Source organism: Leucoraja erinacea, chromosome 28 (assembly GCF_028641065.1).
Source record: "Leucoraja erinacea ecotype New England chromosome 28, Leri_hhj_1, whole genome shotgun sequence".
Lineage (NCBI taxonomy): Eukaryota > Metazoa > Chordata > Chondrichthyes > Rajiformes > Rajidae > Leucoraja > Leucoraja erinaceus.
The window spans coordinates 22,691,774-22,707,415 of NC_073404.1; the positions used below are offsets into that span (position 1 = coordinate 22,691,774).

At 42.6% G+C, this 15,642-nt stretch overlaps 1 protein-coding gene across 3 annotated transcripts; it reads left to right on the forward strand.

Moving 5' to 3' along the window:
* Positions 1-695: 695 nt before the first annotated feature.
* On the forward strand, positions 696-14,986 carry psph (phosphoserine phosphatase). Of its 3 annotated transcripts, none has more exons than XM_055658035.1 (6): positions 696-881; positions 4,796-4,953; positions 8,293-8,427; positions 9,011-9,156; positions 13,446-13,594; positions 14,458-14,986. In XM_055658035.1, exons 2-6 carry the CDS (start codon positions 4,814-4,816, stop codon positions 14,563-14,565), a joined length of 678 nt encoding a protein of 225 aa, XP_055514010.1. In that variant the 5' UTR covers positions 696-881; positions 4,796-4,813; the 3' UTR covers positions 14,566-14,986. The 3 variants fall into 3 exon arrangements, with proteins under 3 accessions (XP_055514010.1, XP_055514009.1, XP_055514008.1); XM_055658034.1 differs by having other exon boundaries at positions 698-922; XM_055658033.1 differs by lacking the exon at positions 696-881 and adding an exon at positions 1,646-1,717.
* The last annotated feature ends 656 nt before the right edge of the window (positions 14,987-15,642 follow it).

Below are 15,642 nucleotides of genomic sequence, written 5' to 3' on the forward strand. Positions count from 1 at the left end.
AAACCGGTGATAATGAACAGCCGACATTTGCCGTGGATATTTACAGGTCCAAAATATCAGGAATTATCACGTTTGCTCGCTGAATTTATCAAAAGTAAGTTAATAATGCCTTACTTTTGATGAAATTCAGCGAGCAAACGTGATAATTCCCGATATTTTGGACCTGTAAATATCCACGGCAAATGTCGGCTGTTCATTTCCGGCGGTTTGGCACCTTCAGTTCCCTCTTGAATTTACCTTACTTGCTATCTTTTTTTTCCCTGTAAATCTAGGTAGCTGTGCCTCACGGTCACCCCGACTGGCACAGTAAATTGCAGCTCACAACCTCGCCGTTTTCTATGTTTTTAACGGGTGGGAAAATGCGTTTTTTCCCATCCACTAACATGTACCGAACCCTCGAGTGTCCTCCACTTGAGAATTTTGGTCACGTGGGTGCGGATATACGCTCCAGTGACCTTTAGTGAAATCACCCTATACTGCATAAAATACAAACATCCTGTCGACCTGGTTAACAAAAATCGGGTTTGATAATATTGTCAGTGCATTGTATTTTTCAACTCTATAGACTAGAGTTTTGCATTTTTCCCAGTTTTTAAGAAGGCTGCATTACCGAAATTGTTTGAAAGTGATTGATATTGAATGGTGGGGGCCCCACTACACGATGAAATGTGAGGCGATGACGTTGCCCTTTTAATTAACCATTTGAGACCGGGCGCTAGTCTCTGGGGGAAGTCTTCCATTAATTGCAGACTGCAGCGCTTTGCACCAAAGATCCTGCTCTGCTATAGGATCTTTGCTTTGCACCGGTCGCTCTGCTGGAGCGGCGATCCTCGGACCGCCGGAGGAGGCAATCGCAGCACATTTGGATCCTGCAATTGGAGGTGAATGTCAGGCGGGCGGCGTGACGCAGCGCATCCCGGGGGTAAGTGGCGTTGAAGAGGCCCGACACGTAGCGCTCAGTTACACAGAAAAGCTGGAGAAACTCAGCGGGTGCAGCAGCATCTATGGAGCGAAGGAAATAGGCAACGTTTCGGGCCGAAACCCTTGGTTTCGGCCCGAAACGTTGCCTATTTCCTTCGCTCCATAGATGCTGCTGCACCCGCTGAGTTTCTCCAGCTTTTCTGTGTAACCTTCGATTCTCCAGCATCTGCAGTTCCCTCTTAAACAACGTAGCGCTCAGTGCCGGCTGAATGAAATCAGGATGTAAACTGATACAATGTATTCCCCTCCCCGGGTACTGGCTCCGGGCGGCACCACCGCCACGACTGGCGGCTGCCCGCAGCCCTAGGTCTAATGCATGTCTGGCTGCCCCGTGTCCTTGTTTGCACCGAGTGACTGACTGTTTCTAAAACCCCTTGAGTTTCTCCAACACTTGTGTCTACCTTCGAGTTTCCAGCATCTGCAGTTCCTTCTGAAACATTGTAGCGAGTTCCCCAACTCCCTACCCCAGGGGAACGGAGGTGCTCAAATCTCACCCTTCCGACCCAATGATTATTGCTTCCGACTGCTCCATTGATGCATTTCGTTGTCTCTGTACTGTACACTGACAATGACAATTAAAATTGAATCTGAATCTGAATCTGAATCTGAACCGGCTCCCACCTAGGAAGTGATCTCATTTTAAAATCACTTTGAGACTCAAGAATCAAGATCCTGTTTAATGATCACATATCCCGAAAATGGAACAATGAAATTCTTTACTTGTAGCACGCAACAGGTTTGTAAACATATTGAATATTGATAATGTATAAAAACAAAAATAATAATAATACACACAATACTACAGAGACCATCGCGTAAAAGAAGGGGCCCTTCGGCCCAAATGTCTGTGCCGAACATGATGCCAAGACCATAACTTATCTAGCAATTTTCAGGGACCCGGACTATAGGTTCCACAGTCGATCTGCCATTTTTCACAATTCCTTCTCTCCAGCGATGCTGCATCACCCGCTGAGTTACTCCAGCATTTTGTGTCTACCTTCGATTTAAACCAGCATCTGCAGTTCTTTCTTCCCCATGAATTATCTACCTGCACCGTGCACATAACCCATATTCCTCCATTCCTTGCATATCCACATGCCTATCCAAAAGTGTTTTAAATACCATTAACGTATCTGCTTCAACCACCAACCCGTTCCAGGCACTGATCACCTTTTCCATAAAACAAACTTGCCCTGCACATCTCTTTTAAACTTTGTCCCTCTCACCTTAAAGCTATGCCCTCTAGCGTTTGTTTTTCCTAACTGTCCACCTTATCTATACGTTTCATAATTTGATATACTTCAATCAGGTTCCCCCACAATCTTCATCATACCAGGGAAACCAATCCAAGTCTGTTCTGCCTCTCCCTGAAGCTAATACCCCCCTAATCCAGGCATAATTCTTGTAAACCTCCTCTGTCCCCTTTCCAAAATGTCCACATTCTTCCTGTAATGGGGTGACTGAACTGGACACAATACTCCAAATACTAGTGGAAAAAACTCCAAAGTCCTTAGTGCAACCAAGGTCAATCCATAGACGTTCATAATTCATTGTTTTAATGGTACTTTATTTGTCACATGTGCAGTGAAATTTATTTTTGTATACAGTTCAGTACAAGTACTGCTATGAGCATCTCAGACACAGTGTATACCAGTAATAAACTGAGACAGTGTACAGACTAGTATAGTAAGACCTGAGTGATCTCCTGGACAAGTGTCGATCGCCTAGATTGGGGTCGGAGAGGAATTTCCCGGATTTTTTTCCCGAATTGGACCTGGGTTTTTATCCGGTTTTTTGCCTCCCCCAGGAGATCACGAGGTTCTTGGGGTGGAGAGGGGTGATAGCGGTATAAAGGGAGGGTAGTGTCTTGTGTTCTGTGTCTTGTGTCTACTGTTTGTGGGTAAGTGTGTCTGTTTAGTGTTCAGCCATGAGCGAATGGCGGTGCGGGCTCGATGGACCTGGTGGTCTGCTCTCGCACCTACTTTCTATGTTTCTATGTTTTTACAGAGTCACCAGTTTTTGTCATCATTTTCAAGTCCTAGTTGTTGTGAGTGCAGGGTTCTTGACCTGACCATGAAGGCCTGTTTGAGGTTTGTGTTGTGTAGTGTTCAACAGCCCAATGGTTGTTGGAAATAAGCTATTTTTGAACCTGGTGATCATGGTTTTCAGATTCCTATTCCTGCCTCCTCTCCAGCCCTACAAAAGGAGACTTGTTACAATCAAGCACTTTGATCTTCCCTGAATGTGGTCTTTTTGTGGCTACTTCCTCAATTGCCAAGGCCCAAAGCTCTTGAATAATTCTTCAACTCTCTGCCTTCTTTAAGAAACTCTGCTAAATTCTCCTTTGCTTATAGACATCCGTTTTCTTTGATGTTTCTGGGTGATGGGGGGAGTGAGTGTGTTACTTAAATACTTAAATATTCATGGCACTGTATGAAGTAAATTAGACAAACTAACCAAAGATTACCGAATGTTGATGAATGTTGTCAGCTTCACAGAGTGTGCTGAATCTTGGTGACTGCTGGTGGCATTCCTTCTTAGATAAAGCGCCGATGCCACCCTGGATGTGACAGCTTTGATCACATCCATAGCCACATTCTGCCTCATGTCATGGGCAGCAAACAACCAAGTCTAGGAGACACTGGTTGACTAGAGATATTGAAGCTCTGGTCACAAAAAAGAAGAAGACATACGTCAGGTTTAAGCAGCTGTGATCAAACAAATCCCTTGACGAATATAAGATGTGTCAGAGCAGTGGCGGACTGGCCAGGGTGTCAGCTTGCCCGATGGCAAGTGGGCCCCTGATGAAGTGGGCCCCCTTTGTCTCATGGCAACCAATATTTTTGGACCCAGTCCGCCACTGTGTCAGAGTACACTGAAGTTGGAAATCAGGGAGGGGGGGGGGGGCAAAGAGAAGATAGGAGATGGATTGAATTGAATACTTAATTGTCATATGGGCACCTCCCCCCATTCCACGCTGGGTCGTCCCTCACAGTGCCCCCCCATCCCCCCAGGCAGGCCCCCATTGTCTATTATTCTACCACCTCGCCTCCCTCCCGGCGGCCAGATTCAGATTCCCTCCCAGGGTTCTCTGGACCCCATCCAGAGAACCCTGGTCGATGGAGCCCGCGGCCAGTCACTGAGTCGATGGCTGTGGCTGGGGTCAGCTCCACGGAGGCAGCACTAGTGGAGAGGTCGATGCAGCGATTGTCGACTGACGGAGGAGGAGAGACACGTGCAGGACGCCACTGCCATGGGAACAATAAAGGACCCGGCGTGGGGGACTATGTATAAACACTGCTGTAATTTCTACACGGTGAAACCAAAATGTATAAAAATGGCCTATATTAAAATCTGCCAATGTGCACTTTAACCACATGTGATATTTTCTATTACAAATCTCAAATGATGGAGTACAGAGGCAAATAAATAAATGATGGATCTTTGTCCCAAACATTATGGAGGGCACTGTAATAAAAAAAACTTTCAGTATTTAATAGACTGAATTTGGATGTGATTCAATGGAGAATGGAATGGAAAGTGGGGCAGCTTATCCTTATTAAAACAAAGGTTACGGGGAGTAAGCAAGAGAGTGGGGTTGAGAGGGAAAAATAGATCATCCATGATCGAATGGTGGAGCAGACACGATGGGCCGAATGGCTTAATGCTGCCCCTATGTCTTAAGGTCTTATGGACATGGGTTTCTTTGTTGAATGTTCAGTAGTAAGTATATGTGCGGGTATGGGACAATTATCTTCCAATTCACTTTGCCTTTCCCATTGTATGCTCTGCAATAATTTAATTTTGTTTCCAGAGGAACACTAGTACCAAAATGGCTACAGCCGTTGAGACAAAAGCTATCTTGCGGTGTGCTGATGCAGTTTGCTTTGATGTAGACAGCACAGTAATAAAAGAAGAAGGAATTGACGAGTTGGCAAAGTTTTGTGGAGTCGGGGATGCTGTGGCAGAAATGTAAGTATTCGTGGCCTGTTGTCTCAATAATGAGATATTGTTTTAAGACTCCTTCACCACTTTTTTTATATTTAACCCGAGAATTGAACCCAAGCTCTCCACATGAGTGGACAAGTGACCTCTCCGCGTGCATTATTACTATTCAGAAGGGGTAGACAGTCAGAACCTTTTTCCCAGGGTGGAAATGTCCAACACTAGAGGGCACAGCTATAAGGTGAGAGGGGAAAGGTTTAATGGAGATGTGTGGGGCAAGTTTTTTAGACTGAGAACACATTGCCTGGGGTGGTGGTGGAGGCAGATATGATAGTGGCATTAAAGGGTTTTTTAGATAGACACATGGAAGTGCAGGGAATAGAACTATATGGGTCATATGCAGGCAGAGGTGTTTAGTTTAACTTGTATTCATGTTTGGCACGGGCATTGTGGGCCAATGGGCCTGATCCTATGCTGTCCTGTTCTATGTTCTTATTCTATATTTTGAAAGGAATTAACATTTGAGATGCTCTATAGGAATGGACCATATCATTAAATACTAACCTCTATGATGGTGAAGACTGCAGGAAGAGAAATGTGGAATTATATAACATACAAATCCATTGAGACCGCTTGCCTTTAAAGAACCTTTTGTTAGTCTTACTCCTTTGTTGCTACCCTGATGGCCTGCAAATTCTTTTTCATTTTCAGATATATACTTTTCACTAAGTTGCTATTCAGTGAGCTTCCATCGTGCTTTTTTCCCCAGTAAATTGTGCATCATTATAATTTGCTGTGCCTTGAAAGTTACTCTTAATTTCACATTTCTGTTCCCGCGGCCTGTTATTTTATGTACTAACATGTTAATGATTAAAAGACGCCTTGTGGAATTTGATCCGGCAGCAATGGAATGAACAATGATATCTCAGTACCTTTGTTCTTCTAAGAAGTAACGGTTGCAGTTTTGAGGGAAAGCTTGGCAGTATATCATTTAGATGGTGCACACTGTCGCTAGTGGTGTGGGAAGGAGCACAAATGGTTTCACACAAAGGGTGATGGAGGTACGGAACGAGCTGCCCGAGGAGGTACAGTATATGAGGCTGGGACTATCCCAATGTTTGAGAAACAGTTAGACAGGGACATGGATAGGACAGGTTTGGAGGGATATGGACCAAGCGCACGCAGGTGGAACTAGTGTAGCTGGGACATGTTGGCTGGTGTGGGCAAGTTGGGCCGAAGGGCCTGTTTCCATTCTGACTATGAGAGAGACACAAGTAACTGGAAACTTGGGTAGAACGCAAAGTGCTGGAGAAACTAAGCGGGTCAGGTAACATCTCTGGAGGACATGGATAGATGATGTTTCAGATCAGTATTCTTCATCGGAGAGAGTGTTTTGGAGAGTAAGGTTGGAATTATATGCAGATTAAATTACCTGACTTGGAGCGCATCAGGTTTGAATGTCGTTGGAGCTATACTCAGCTCAGTAAGTGGAGAGTATTTTTTGCAGGTGGTGGAATAGCTTTGTGAAACAAATTTAAACACAGAATACACAGCTGACCTGTGATTATGGTTCCAGTATTTGTTTGACTGCTCCAGTTAAATTCCCAGTTAAATATTGATGGCACTCAATCCAACAATGGTCATGTCACTAAAGGTGAAGAGGGAGGTGGTTTACACCTCCACTTTACCTTTGTGGCACTGATATTGTTTGGCATTTATCATTCTAAACCAGAACGTTGTCTAGAACTTGCAGCATGAGGCTATCAACTCTCTTATAGTCTGAGGTCCTATGAGTAAAGTTACATATTGTAGATATCTTCCATCTCACTTCGATATTTTACATTTTAATATATTTGTCATGATTCGAGGGAGGCCATCAGGCCCATTGAGTCTGTGCTGCCTGTCACAGCCATCCCGTCAATCCTGTTCTTGCTCTTATTTCCCTCTACTTTCTCTCTCTCTCACATTGCCACCCTGATTCTCCTAATCCTCAACGATAGTCGCTAATTCATCACTCATTGCATCCTTGGGATGTGGGAGGGAACCAGAACACTGAGCCAAGCCCAGAAGATCACAGGGGAAACATACAGAGCATCGGCAGTCCGGATCAAACCCAGGTCGCTGGGGCTGCGAGGCAGCAGAACTACCTGCTGCACAAATGTCCCATCTTAGTAATGTAAGGGAGGTCAAAGAAGCAGCAAAGCTCCATAAACGATGTCCTGGAATGAGATGTTTGTCTTCCCAGCTGTCTTTCTTTTTGCGAGAAGATTCTAGCCAGTGGCATTCTTTCTCCATGATTTTGTTCTTCAATTTTATTGGAGATATTTGATACTATCCTCAGACAAATGCTGCTCTGAGAATTCATTCTTCTGCCGTGTCTGGATAATAATATATATAATATATTTATATTATAGTATATGGACACATTAATCTGTTTTGTAGTAAATGCCTACTATGTTCTGCGTGCTGAAGCAAAGTAAGAATTTCATTGTCCTATCAGGGACACATGACAATAAACTCACTTGAACTTGAAAAGTTCTGATCAGATCTGAAGTTGTGGTCCTGATGGCAAGTAGATTTTTGGTTGGAGTGCCCCTTGATATCACAGTCACTGGCTGATCCAGGACGGTCTCCTCACAGTGTGAGTATCGACCAGATTTGATTTGTCTTTTTCCGTGGACTAAATTCTGCACTTTGCCAAGTAGATATTGCGACTGTTTGGACTCTGGCGCACAAAGAGATCTGAACTTCTAAATTTAGAAAAGAAGAACTGCAGATGCTGGTTAATGCACAAAAGAATCCAAAGTGCTGGAGTAACTCAGCGGGCCAGGCAACACCTTTGGACAACATGGATAGGGTCGAAGAAGGGTCTCGATCTGAAATGTCACTTATCCATGTTCCCCAGAGATGCTGCCTGACCTGCTGAGTAAGTCTGCACTTTGTTCCCAACTACTTCTTAGGTGCATGTTGTAAGGTCAATCTTTTAGTGTTTAGATACAGACAACGTACGGGCACCTTGGCATGATGTCTGGGAGTTCCTCTGCATTCCCATGCAGATTGCATTGAACCAAAGTACTACTCTCAACTTGATGCTGATTGTAAGGTAACAGAACTTGATGCCATAAGGTTATAGATTCTATAACCTTGTGAACCAACCGATTGTGAACCATCGGAGCTGACTACTGATCATATTCTAATATAGAGTATGATGAGTAGTCGGCTCCGATGGTTCACTATGAATACTTCTCCTCACTTCCTATTGAACATGGTACCATCCTGTGATGTAGTGGTTGTTTGCATCATCTACACTTGGTGCAAATATTAATTTTCTCTGGTTAACTGAACTATTCTTTAAATTTACCACAGGACACGGAATGCAATGGGTGGAAATATCTCATTTAAGACGGCTTTAACGGAGCGCCTAGCTATAATCCAACCTTCACGAGATCAAGTGAATAGACTTATAAATGATCAACCCCCTTGCTTAACTGAGGGCATAATGTAAGTTATTTATTTTTAAATGTATAAAAACCGACAAACAGTAATACTGTTTGCAAGGATGTCCTACAAATGCAAAATAAATAATTATTATAATAGAAAAAAAAGTGAATTTATCTAATTTATCCATCCTATTTCTCCTTTTCTAAAGCCATATGTCATGTATAGATCTTGAATAGTGGGCCTTTCCTCAATATTAATATTCATGTGTGTGTGTGTGAATAATGAAAAGTTTCAGGGTCTTTTAAATTAATTTCTAATTAATAATTGTCAGGAACCAGAAAGTTAAAGCTATTTAAAAAGACTTGAGATTCAGCAATCTGTCCCAACATTAGTTGTGCTTTAACCAATCTGCCTGTAGTAGGGCTGGGATTGAATTTAGTCATATGGATAGCAATTCACACAATCAAGTATGAGAAGGTTGGATAATTTTGTGCTCAAAGATTGCAGAGAAATTGTCCAAAAAGGCTGGAGCAGAGGAGACGAGCATTGATTTTTGCTTAACAATGTTGTGTCGAGATTGTGTTGTACATTTTGCAGATCGCATGAAACATAATGATTCCTTAAAAACGTATTTTTAAAACAGGGACCTGATTGATCGACTTCAACAGCGGAACGTGCAAGTCTTCCTGATCTCTGGTGGATTCCATTCCATTGTGGAACACATAGCAGCAAGGATCAATATTCCCCTGAGCAATGTCTATGCAAACAAGCTGAAATTTCATCTCAATGGTGAGATTTTTATTACTGATAAATAACTTTCGACCAGAAACCTTTACATTGTAGGACTCAAACAAAGGAAATTAACTGCTAATAGTTTCCAGAATGTCTTGCCACATTTATAGGTGAAGGGTATAGGAATAGTTTTGTTTAGAGATACAGCATGGAAACAGGCCCCGTGGCCCACTGTGTTCACACTGACCTTCGATCATCTGTTCACACTGGTCCTGTGTTATCCCACTTTCGCATCCACTCCCCACACACCAAGGACAATTTACAGAGGTCAATTAACCTACAAACCCATATGATTTCTTTGAAATGTGGGAAGAAACCGGAGCACTCGGAGGATACCAACGCAGTTACAGGCAGAACATGCAAACTCCACAGTTTTTGAGATCAGTGATGAACCCAGGTCTCAGGTGACAGGAGACAGATACTCTAAATTGGGTGGCACAGTGGTGCAGCTGGTAGAACTGATGCCTCACAGGAGAAGGAAATATGTTGAGGATATTGAGAATTGAGTCAGAGTCATAGTGATACAGTTTGGAAACAGGCCCATCGGCCCAACTTGCCCACACTGGCCAACAATGTCCCAGCTACACTAGTCCCACTTGCATGCGCTTGGTCCATATCCCTCCAATCCTATCCATGTACTTGTCTAACTGTTTCCTAAACAATGGGATAGTCTCATCCTCTGGCAGCTTGTTCCATACACCCACAACCACTTGTGTGAAAAAGTTACCCCACGGATTCCTATTAAATTATTTCACCGAGAACCTATATCCTCTGGTCCTCGATTCCCCATCTCTGGGCATCTACCCGATCTATTCCTCTCAAGAGTTTGTACACCTAAATAATAACCCCCTCATCCTCCTGCTTTCCATGTAATAGAGACCCAGCCTACTCAATCCCTCCTTATAGTTCACACCCTCTAGTCCTGGCAACATCCTCGTAAATCTTTTCAAGCTTGACAATATCTTTCCCATAACATGGTGCCCAGAACTGAACACAATATTCTAAATGCGGTCTCACCAACGTCTTATACAACTGCAACGTGACCTCCCAACTTCTATACTCAATACTCTGAGTGATGAAGGCCAAAGTGCCCAAAGCCTTTTTGACTACCCTATCTACCTGCGACACGACCTTCAAGACACCTGTACTAGATCCCTCTGCTCAACAACACTACCCAGAGGCTTACCGTTTACTGTGTAGGTCCTGCTCTTGTTCGACATCCCAAAATGCAACACCTCACACTTCTCTGTATTAAATTCCATCAACCATTCCTCCGCCCACCTAACCAAATTATCCGGTCCTGCTGCAATCTTTCACAACTTTAAGTCTTTATCCACGTATATTTTGATTTTTAAAATTTGTAAATTATCTGCCTTGTAATGTAATATTTGTCTTTATCGTGCCTGTCTGGTGCTTCTTTCTTTGTCTGGCTGCTTTGTTTCACTTGCAGACCAGGAGTGTTCCAGATTTAATCTGCAGCCTGTGCCCATTGGGACAGTTCACCCTTGGGTCAGGGAGAGGAGAAAGTAGCCAAAGGTTCAGAAAGGTCCAGCCCAAAAAAAATCACCCACCATTTCCTCCACAGCTGCTGCCTGACTTACTGAGTCTAGATGGTAAACCAGACAGCTTTGAGCAAAGTAGTGAGGCATCCCACAAGTGGATGAGGTGTTAAGGCTCATAATAGTCACATAGATATTGTTAGTTGGCAGTTGTATTGGCACAAGAAGCAAGACATAGAAACATAGAAATTAGGTGCAGGAGTAGGCCATTCGGCCCTTCGAGCCTGCATCGCCATTCAATATGATCATGGCTGATCATCCAACTCAGTATCCCGTACCTGCCTTCTCTCCATACCCTCTGGTCCCCTTAGCCACAAGGGCCACATCTAACTCCCTCTTAAATATAGCCAATGAACTGGCCTTGACTACCCTCTGCGGCAGAGAGTTCCAGAGATTCACCACTCTCTGTGTGAAAAAAGTTCTTCTCATCTCGGTTTTAAAGGATTTCCCCCTTATCCTTAAGCTGTGACCCCTTGTCCTGGACAATCTTTGTTTGAGATAGAAGTGGCAAATCTACTTTACATTTTACTTCATAATTTTCACCACATTGGTATTGACTGTTTGAAATGGTTTAAAACACTAAGAATTAAATTATTTAGATGAATCATTCATTTATCACACAGCAGAGTGATCTGCAGTGAAAATGAAAGTAGGTTATTAGAATTGATTATTAAAGTTACACAGGAATCTTATTCCTTGGTATCTGATTTGCCATTTATTATCAACTTTCTTCTCTTTCCTCACACTGCATTACTTGAATGATAAAGAGGACAAATGTGCTGAAACTGAATGATCTGTGGTTAGAGGTATCTGTGGGAGGTAGGTAATTGACCCAAAATGCTCTCCTCGTCCTTTCTCCATTAAGTATGTCACCTCCATTTTTCATGTGCAGCTTGTTGTACATTGTTTTGCTGGAATCCTGGAAGTACATTGTTTATGGAATGTTAAAACTTTTGTAATTTATACTTCATCATAAAGAGAATTTAATTGATACAATCTGAAGAACAATCTGGCACCTTATGCGGTTACAACATGGAAACTGACCCTTCAGACCACTGAGTCCACGCTGAACATCCATCACCTGTGCACTAGCTCTATGTTTTCCCACTTTCACATCATACGGTCATGTGATAGGAGCAGAATTAGGCCATTCGGCCCATCAAGTCTACTCTGCCATTCAATGATGGCTGATTTATATCTCCCTCCTAACTACATTCTCCCCATAACACCTGACACCCGTACTAGTCATGAATCTATCTAACTCAACCTTAAAAAATATCCACTGACAGCCTCCACAGCCTTCTGTGGCAAAGAATCCCACAGATTCACCACCCACTGACTAAAGAAATACCTCTTAATCTCCTTTCTAAAAGAACGTCCTTTAATTCTGAGGCTACGACCTCTAGTCCGAGACTCTCCCACTAGTGGAAACATCCTCTCCACATCCACTCAATCCAGGCCTTTCACTATTCGATATGTTTCAATGAGGTCCTCCCTCATTCTTCTAAACTGCAGCGAGTACAGGCCCAGTGTTGTCAAATGCTCATCATATGTTAACCCAGTCATTCCTGGGAACCTACACACTTGGGGCAATTTACAGAAGCTAACCAACCTACAAACGTGCATGTCTTTGGAATGTGGGAGGAAACTGAAGCACCAGGACTTGATGACATTGGATTTGGATTTCAGCATTTACTATCTTTTGCATCTGGGTGAGCTGCCCTGGGCCTAGCACCGTGATTCAATCACAAAGAAAGCTCACCAATGCCTCTTATTTCCTCAAACGTTTTGAGGAGATTCAGCAAGTTGATGAATACTCTTCATCAAACCTCTACAGGTGTGTGGAGGTGAGCATGCTGACTGGTTGTATCATGGCCTGGTTCAGTAGTGGTGGACATTGCCTGTACTGTGATATCATGATACTGACATCCCCACTGAATAGGAAGAGCTGCTTCAAAAAGGCAGCTAATATCATCAGACCCACCCCTGGTCCTCTCTTCTCGCTGCTACCATTGGGACGAAGCCTGGGAACCACTAACACCAGATTCTTCCCATCAACCATCAGCTTCTTGGACCACCCTCCACAACCCTACCTCATCACTGAACCACAATGGACTTTGCTTTACTGTAGTTGCTCTACTACTACTTCTTTTTATTTTGAATTTCATGGTCTGGTTTACTTAGAATAACTGAAACATTTGTTGTATATTTTTTGTTGTTATGGTATCTAATGAGGCTGTAAAGCTGCAGCCAGGAAACATAGAAAAATAGGTGCAGGAGTAAGCCATTTGGCCCTTCGAGCCAGCACTGCCATTCAATATGATCATGGCTGATCATCAATGCAGACTTCCATTGTTTTGGTTCACATCCAGTGTAAATGACAAACAAACACACTTGAAACTCTTGGTTGCCCCCAAGTGAACCATATGCTGACTTTACCCTGGGCATGAAGAGCTGGTAGAGTTGTAAAATGAAATGAAATAATCCAATTTCCTGGGTTAATCGGAAAGCTTGTGCCTGGGGGGGATTTAGTAGATGTTGTGGAGATGTTCAGTGTTGCTATGGGTGGTGTGATTGGGAACTGGGGGTTGTCATATGAATGGAACATGGTTTGCGAACTTTGTGTCCTCATTTTTCCCCCCGCTCTCCTCCAAATTATATTATAGAGGAAAACACTCTGTTGCAGGCAAATTATTATGGGGATCTAACAGTTGTGTTGTTTTCCAGGTGATTACGCTGGTTTTGATGAAACACAACCAACAGCAGAATCTGGTGGGAAAGGCCGGGTCATAGGTCTTCTGAAAAAAGAAAGAGGATTTAAGAAGGTCGTTATGATTGGGGATGGCGCCACAGACTTGGAGGCATGCCCGCCTGCAGTACGTATAGACACCAAAAGTTTGTAATTTCAAAAGATTAACAAGTATAAATTCACATTTTTTATTATATACTAGATTAAGTGGGAACCGTTGGGTCCCTGTCACACGAGAGGCCAGCTCCCCCAACACAACCCGTTCCCCCTATGCAATATTCCACCACTCACCCATAGCCCCCACGGGAGGCTATGGCAATATTCTACCACTCACCCGTTCCCCCAATGCAACCTGTTCCCCCAACGCAATATTCCACCACTCACCCATAGCCCCCAACTGCGCAGGGGCAGCACATTTTCCCTTAACCCCAGCACTCCCTCCCCCTCCCTATTTTTAAACTTTAAAAAATTGACTTTTCACTTTAAAAAATCCAATTGCACTTGCTGCCAGGACTCGGTGCCCTGGGATTTGCAACATTGTAACGGGAAGGGCCAGCAAGTGCAATTGGATTTTTTACAGTGAAAAGTTAAGTCGGCGGTTTATGTAAATTAGATCTCTTTGTCACGTCACAGCTGCTAGCTGCCACTGCAACTTGAACTGATTTTTCTCAAATTGGATTTTGTAAAGTTCAAAATGTGAATAACTTGTAAAATATACCTGAACGAAACTTGATGCACCACACCACAGGACAATGGAAAATTGTAGCGCTATCTTGTACCGTTTTTACGTAATTCAGGGCATGACTCACTCACACACAGACAAGCACGCAAACAGGCAGATTCACAAACGAACAAGATGAGAGGTTTAATAATATAGAAATATATATATATATATAGATATCATCATACTAAAATCGCCTCAATCAGCATTATGTCTTTAATTTAGATTCCTTTAAATGTGCACAAAAAACTTTTGGTTTCCTGTCCTAGGATGCATTTATCGGATTTGGTGGGAATATTATCCGACAACAAATAAAGGAGAAAGCCAAATGGTTCGTCACAAGCTGTCAAGAAATTACTGCAGAACTGGAACAGTAACTATATTTTAAATAAAAGACAACGTACTTTATTAAAATATATATATATAAGGAAAACTTCTTGAGTGCATTATAATAAATTAAATCTAATAAATTGTTCCTTTCCCCATTTTATTTCTGGCTCGCTCTCTATGTGAAAAGGTGATGCAACTCTAGAGTAGTGCGGTTGTGGTGCCATTGTCACAAGGCAGACTTTGTATCCTGCACCAACCACCCACGATGGGCTGTAGAACTGTATGGTGATCAGACTCAAAACACAAATCTATGATGATTGTGCTTTGGGAACCACTCTCGTCCATATTGCATATCTAGGCTAAGCAGTGTATAACTTTTCCCGGTCTGCAGTTAGTGTCACCTGCAAGAGAACATTGGTTGACTGGGAGCATAATGTTCTTTCTAAGTATGTTTGGAAACACAGTAAACACTTTTATTTTCCTCTCCTTTCTCTTTTACAATGAATGCTCTGCTGAAATTGTACATGGATCCTATAAGGATGTTCCTTTTTGGATCTTTCTAATTGACTAGCATAATGTTCAGTGAATATTTGGAAAAAAAGGCATTTTTCTGAAAGTAATATTTAATAATATTGAAAAGTAATATTGTTGTTTGATTTGTTTCCAAATTAAACACATTTTTAATTTGCAAGGCTAATGCCGGAATGCTGCTTTTTTCACTACATTTTGTTTTATTCACGTTGAATTATTACAAGTGGATTAATTGTCCTGTGATTTATTTTTGTCAAGTATAACCAAATAGACATGAACCTAAATAGGGTTGAATTTTGGCCAAGAAGGGAAGTGGGCAAAATCTTCAAATTTATGACAGACCAATATTCTGCATTTTATTGAAGATAGACACATAGTGCTGGAGTAACCCAGTAGGTCAGGCAGCATTTCTGGAGAAAAGGAATAGGTGATGTTTCAAGTCGAGACCCTTCTTCAGGCTTGAGTCTTTCAGTTTATCTTCTGAATTTCACCACTCGTTTGCAGTGACATTCATGCAAAGTAGTTTACTCCAGGGCTTGCAACACAATTGTTAACCAATATACAATGCAGAGAAACAGGCTTTACTGATTTGC

What these genes read in the sequence shown, in the direction of transcription:
- psph (XM_055658033.1), top strand. Translation starts at nt 1,661, where the DNA reads ATGATCACATATCCCGAAAATGGAACAATGAAATTCTTTACTTGTAGC. An exon ending in GGGGATGCTGTGGCAGAAAT is followed by an intron (nt 4,954 to 8,292) that starts GTAAGTATTCGT and finishes AATTTACCACAG; the next exon opens with GACACGGAATGCAATGGGTG. An exon ending in GCTGAAATTTCATCTCAATG is followed by an intron (nt 9,157 to 13,445) that starts GTGAGATTTTTA and finishes GTTGTTTTCCAG; the next exon opens with GTGATTACGCTGGTTTTGAT.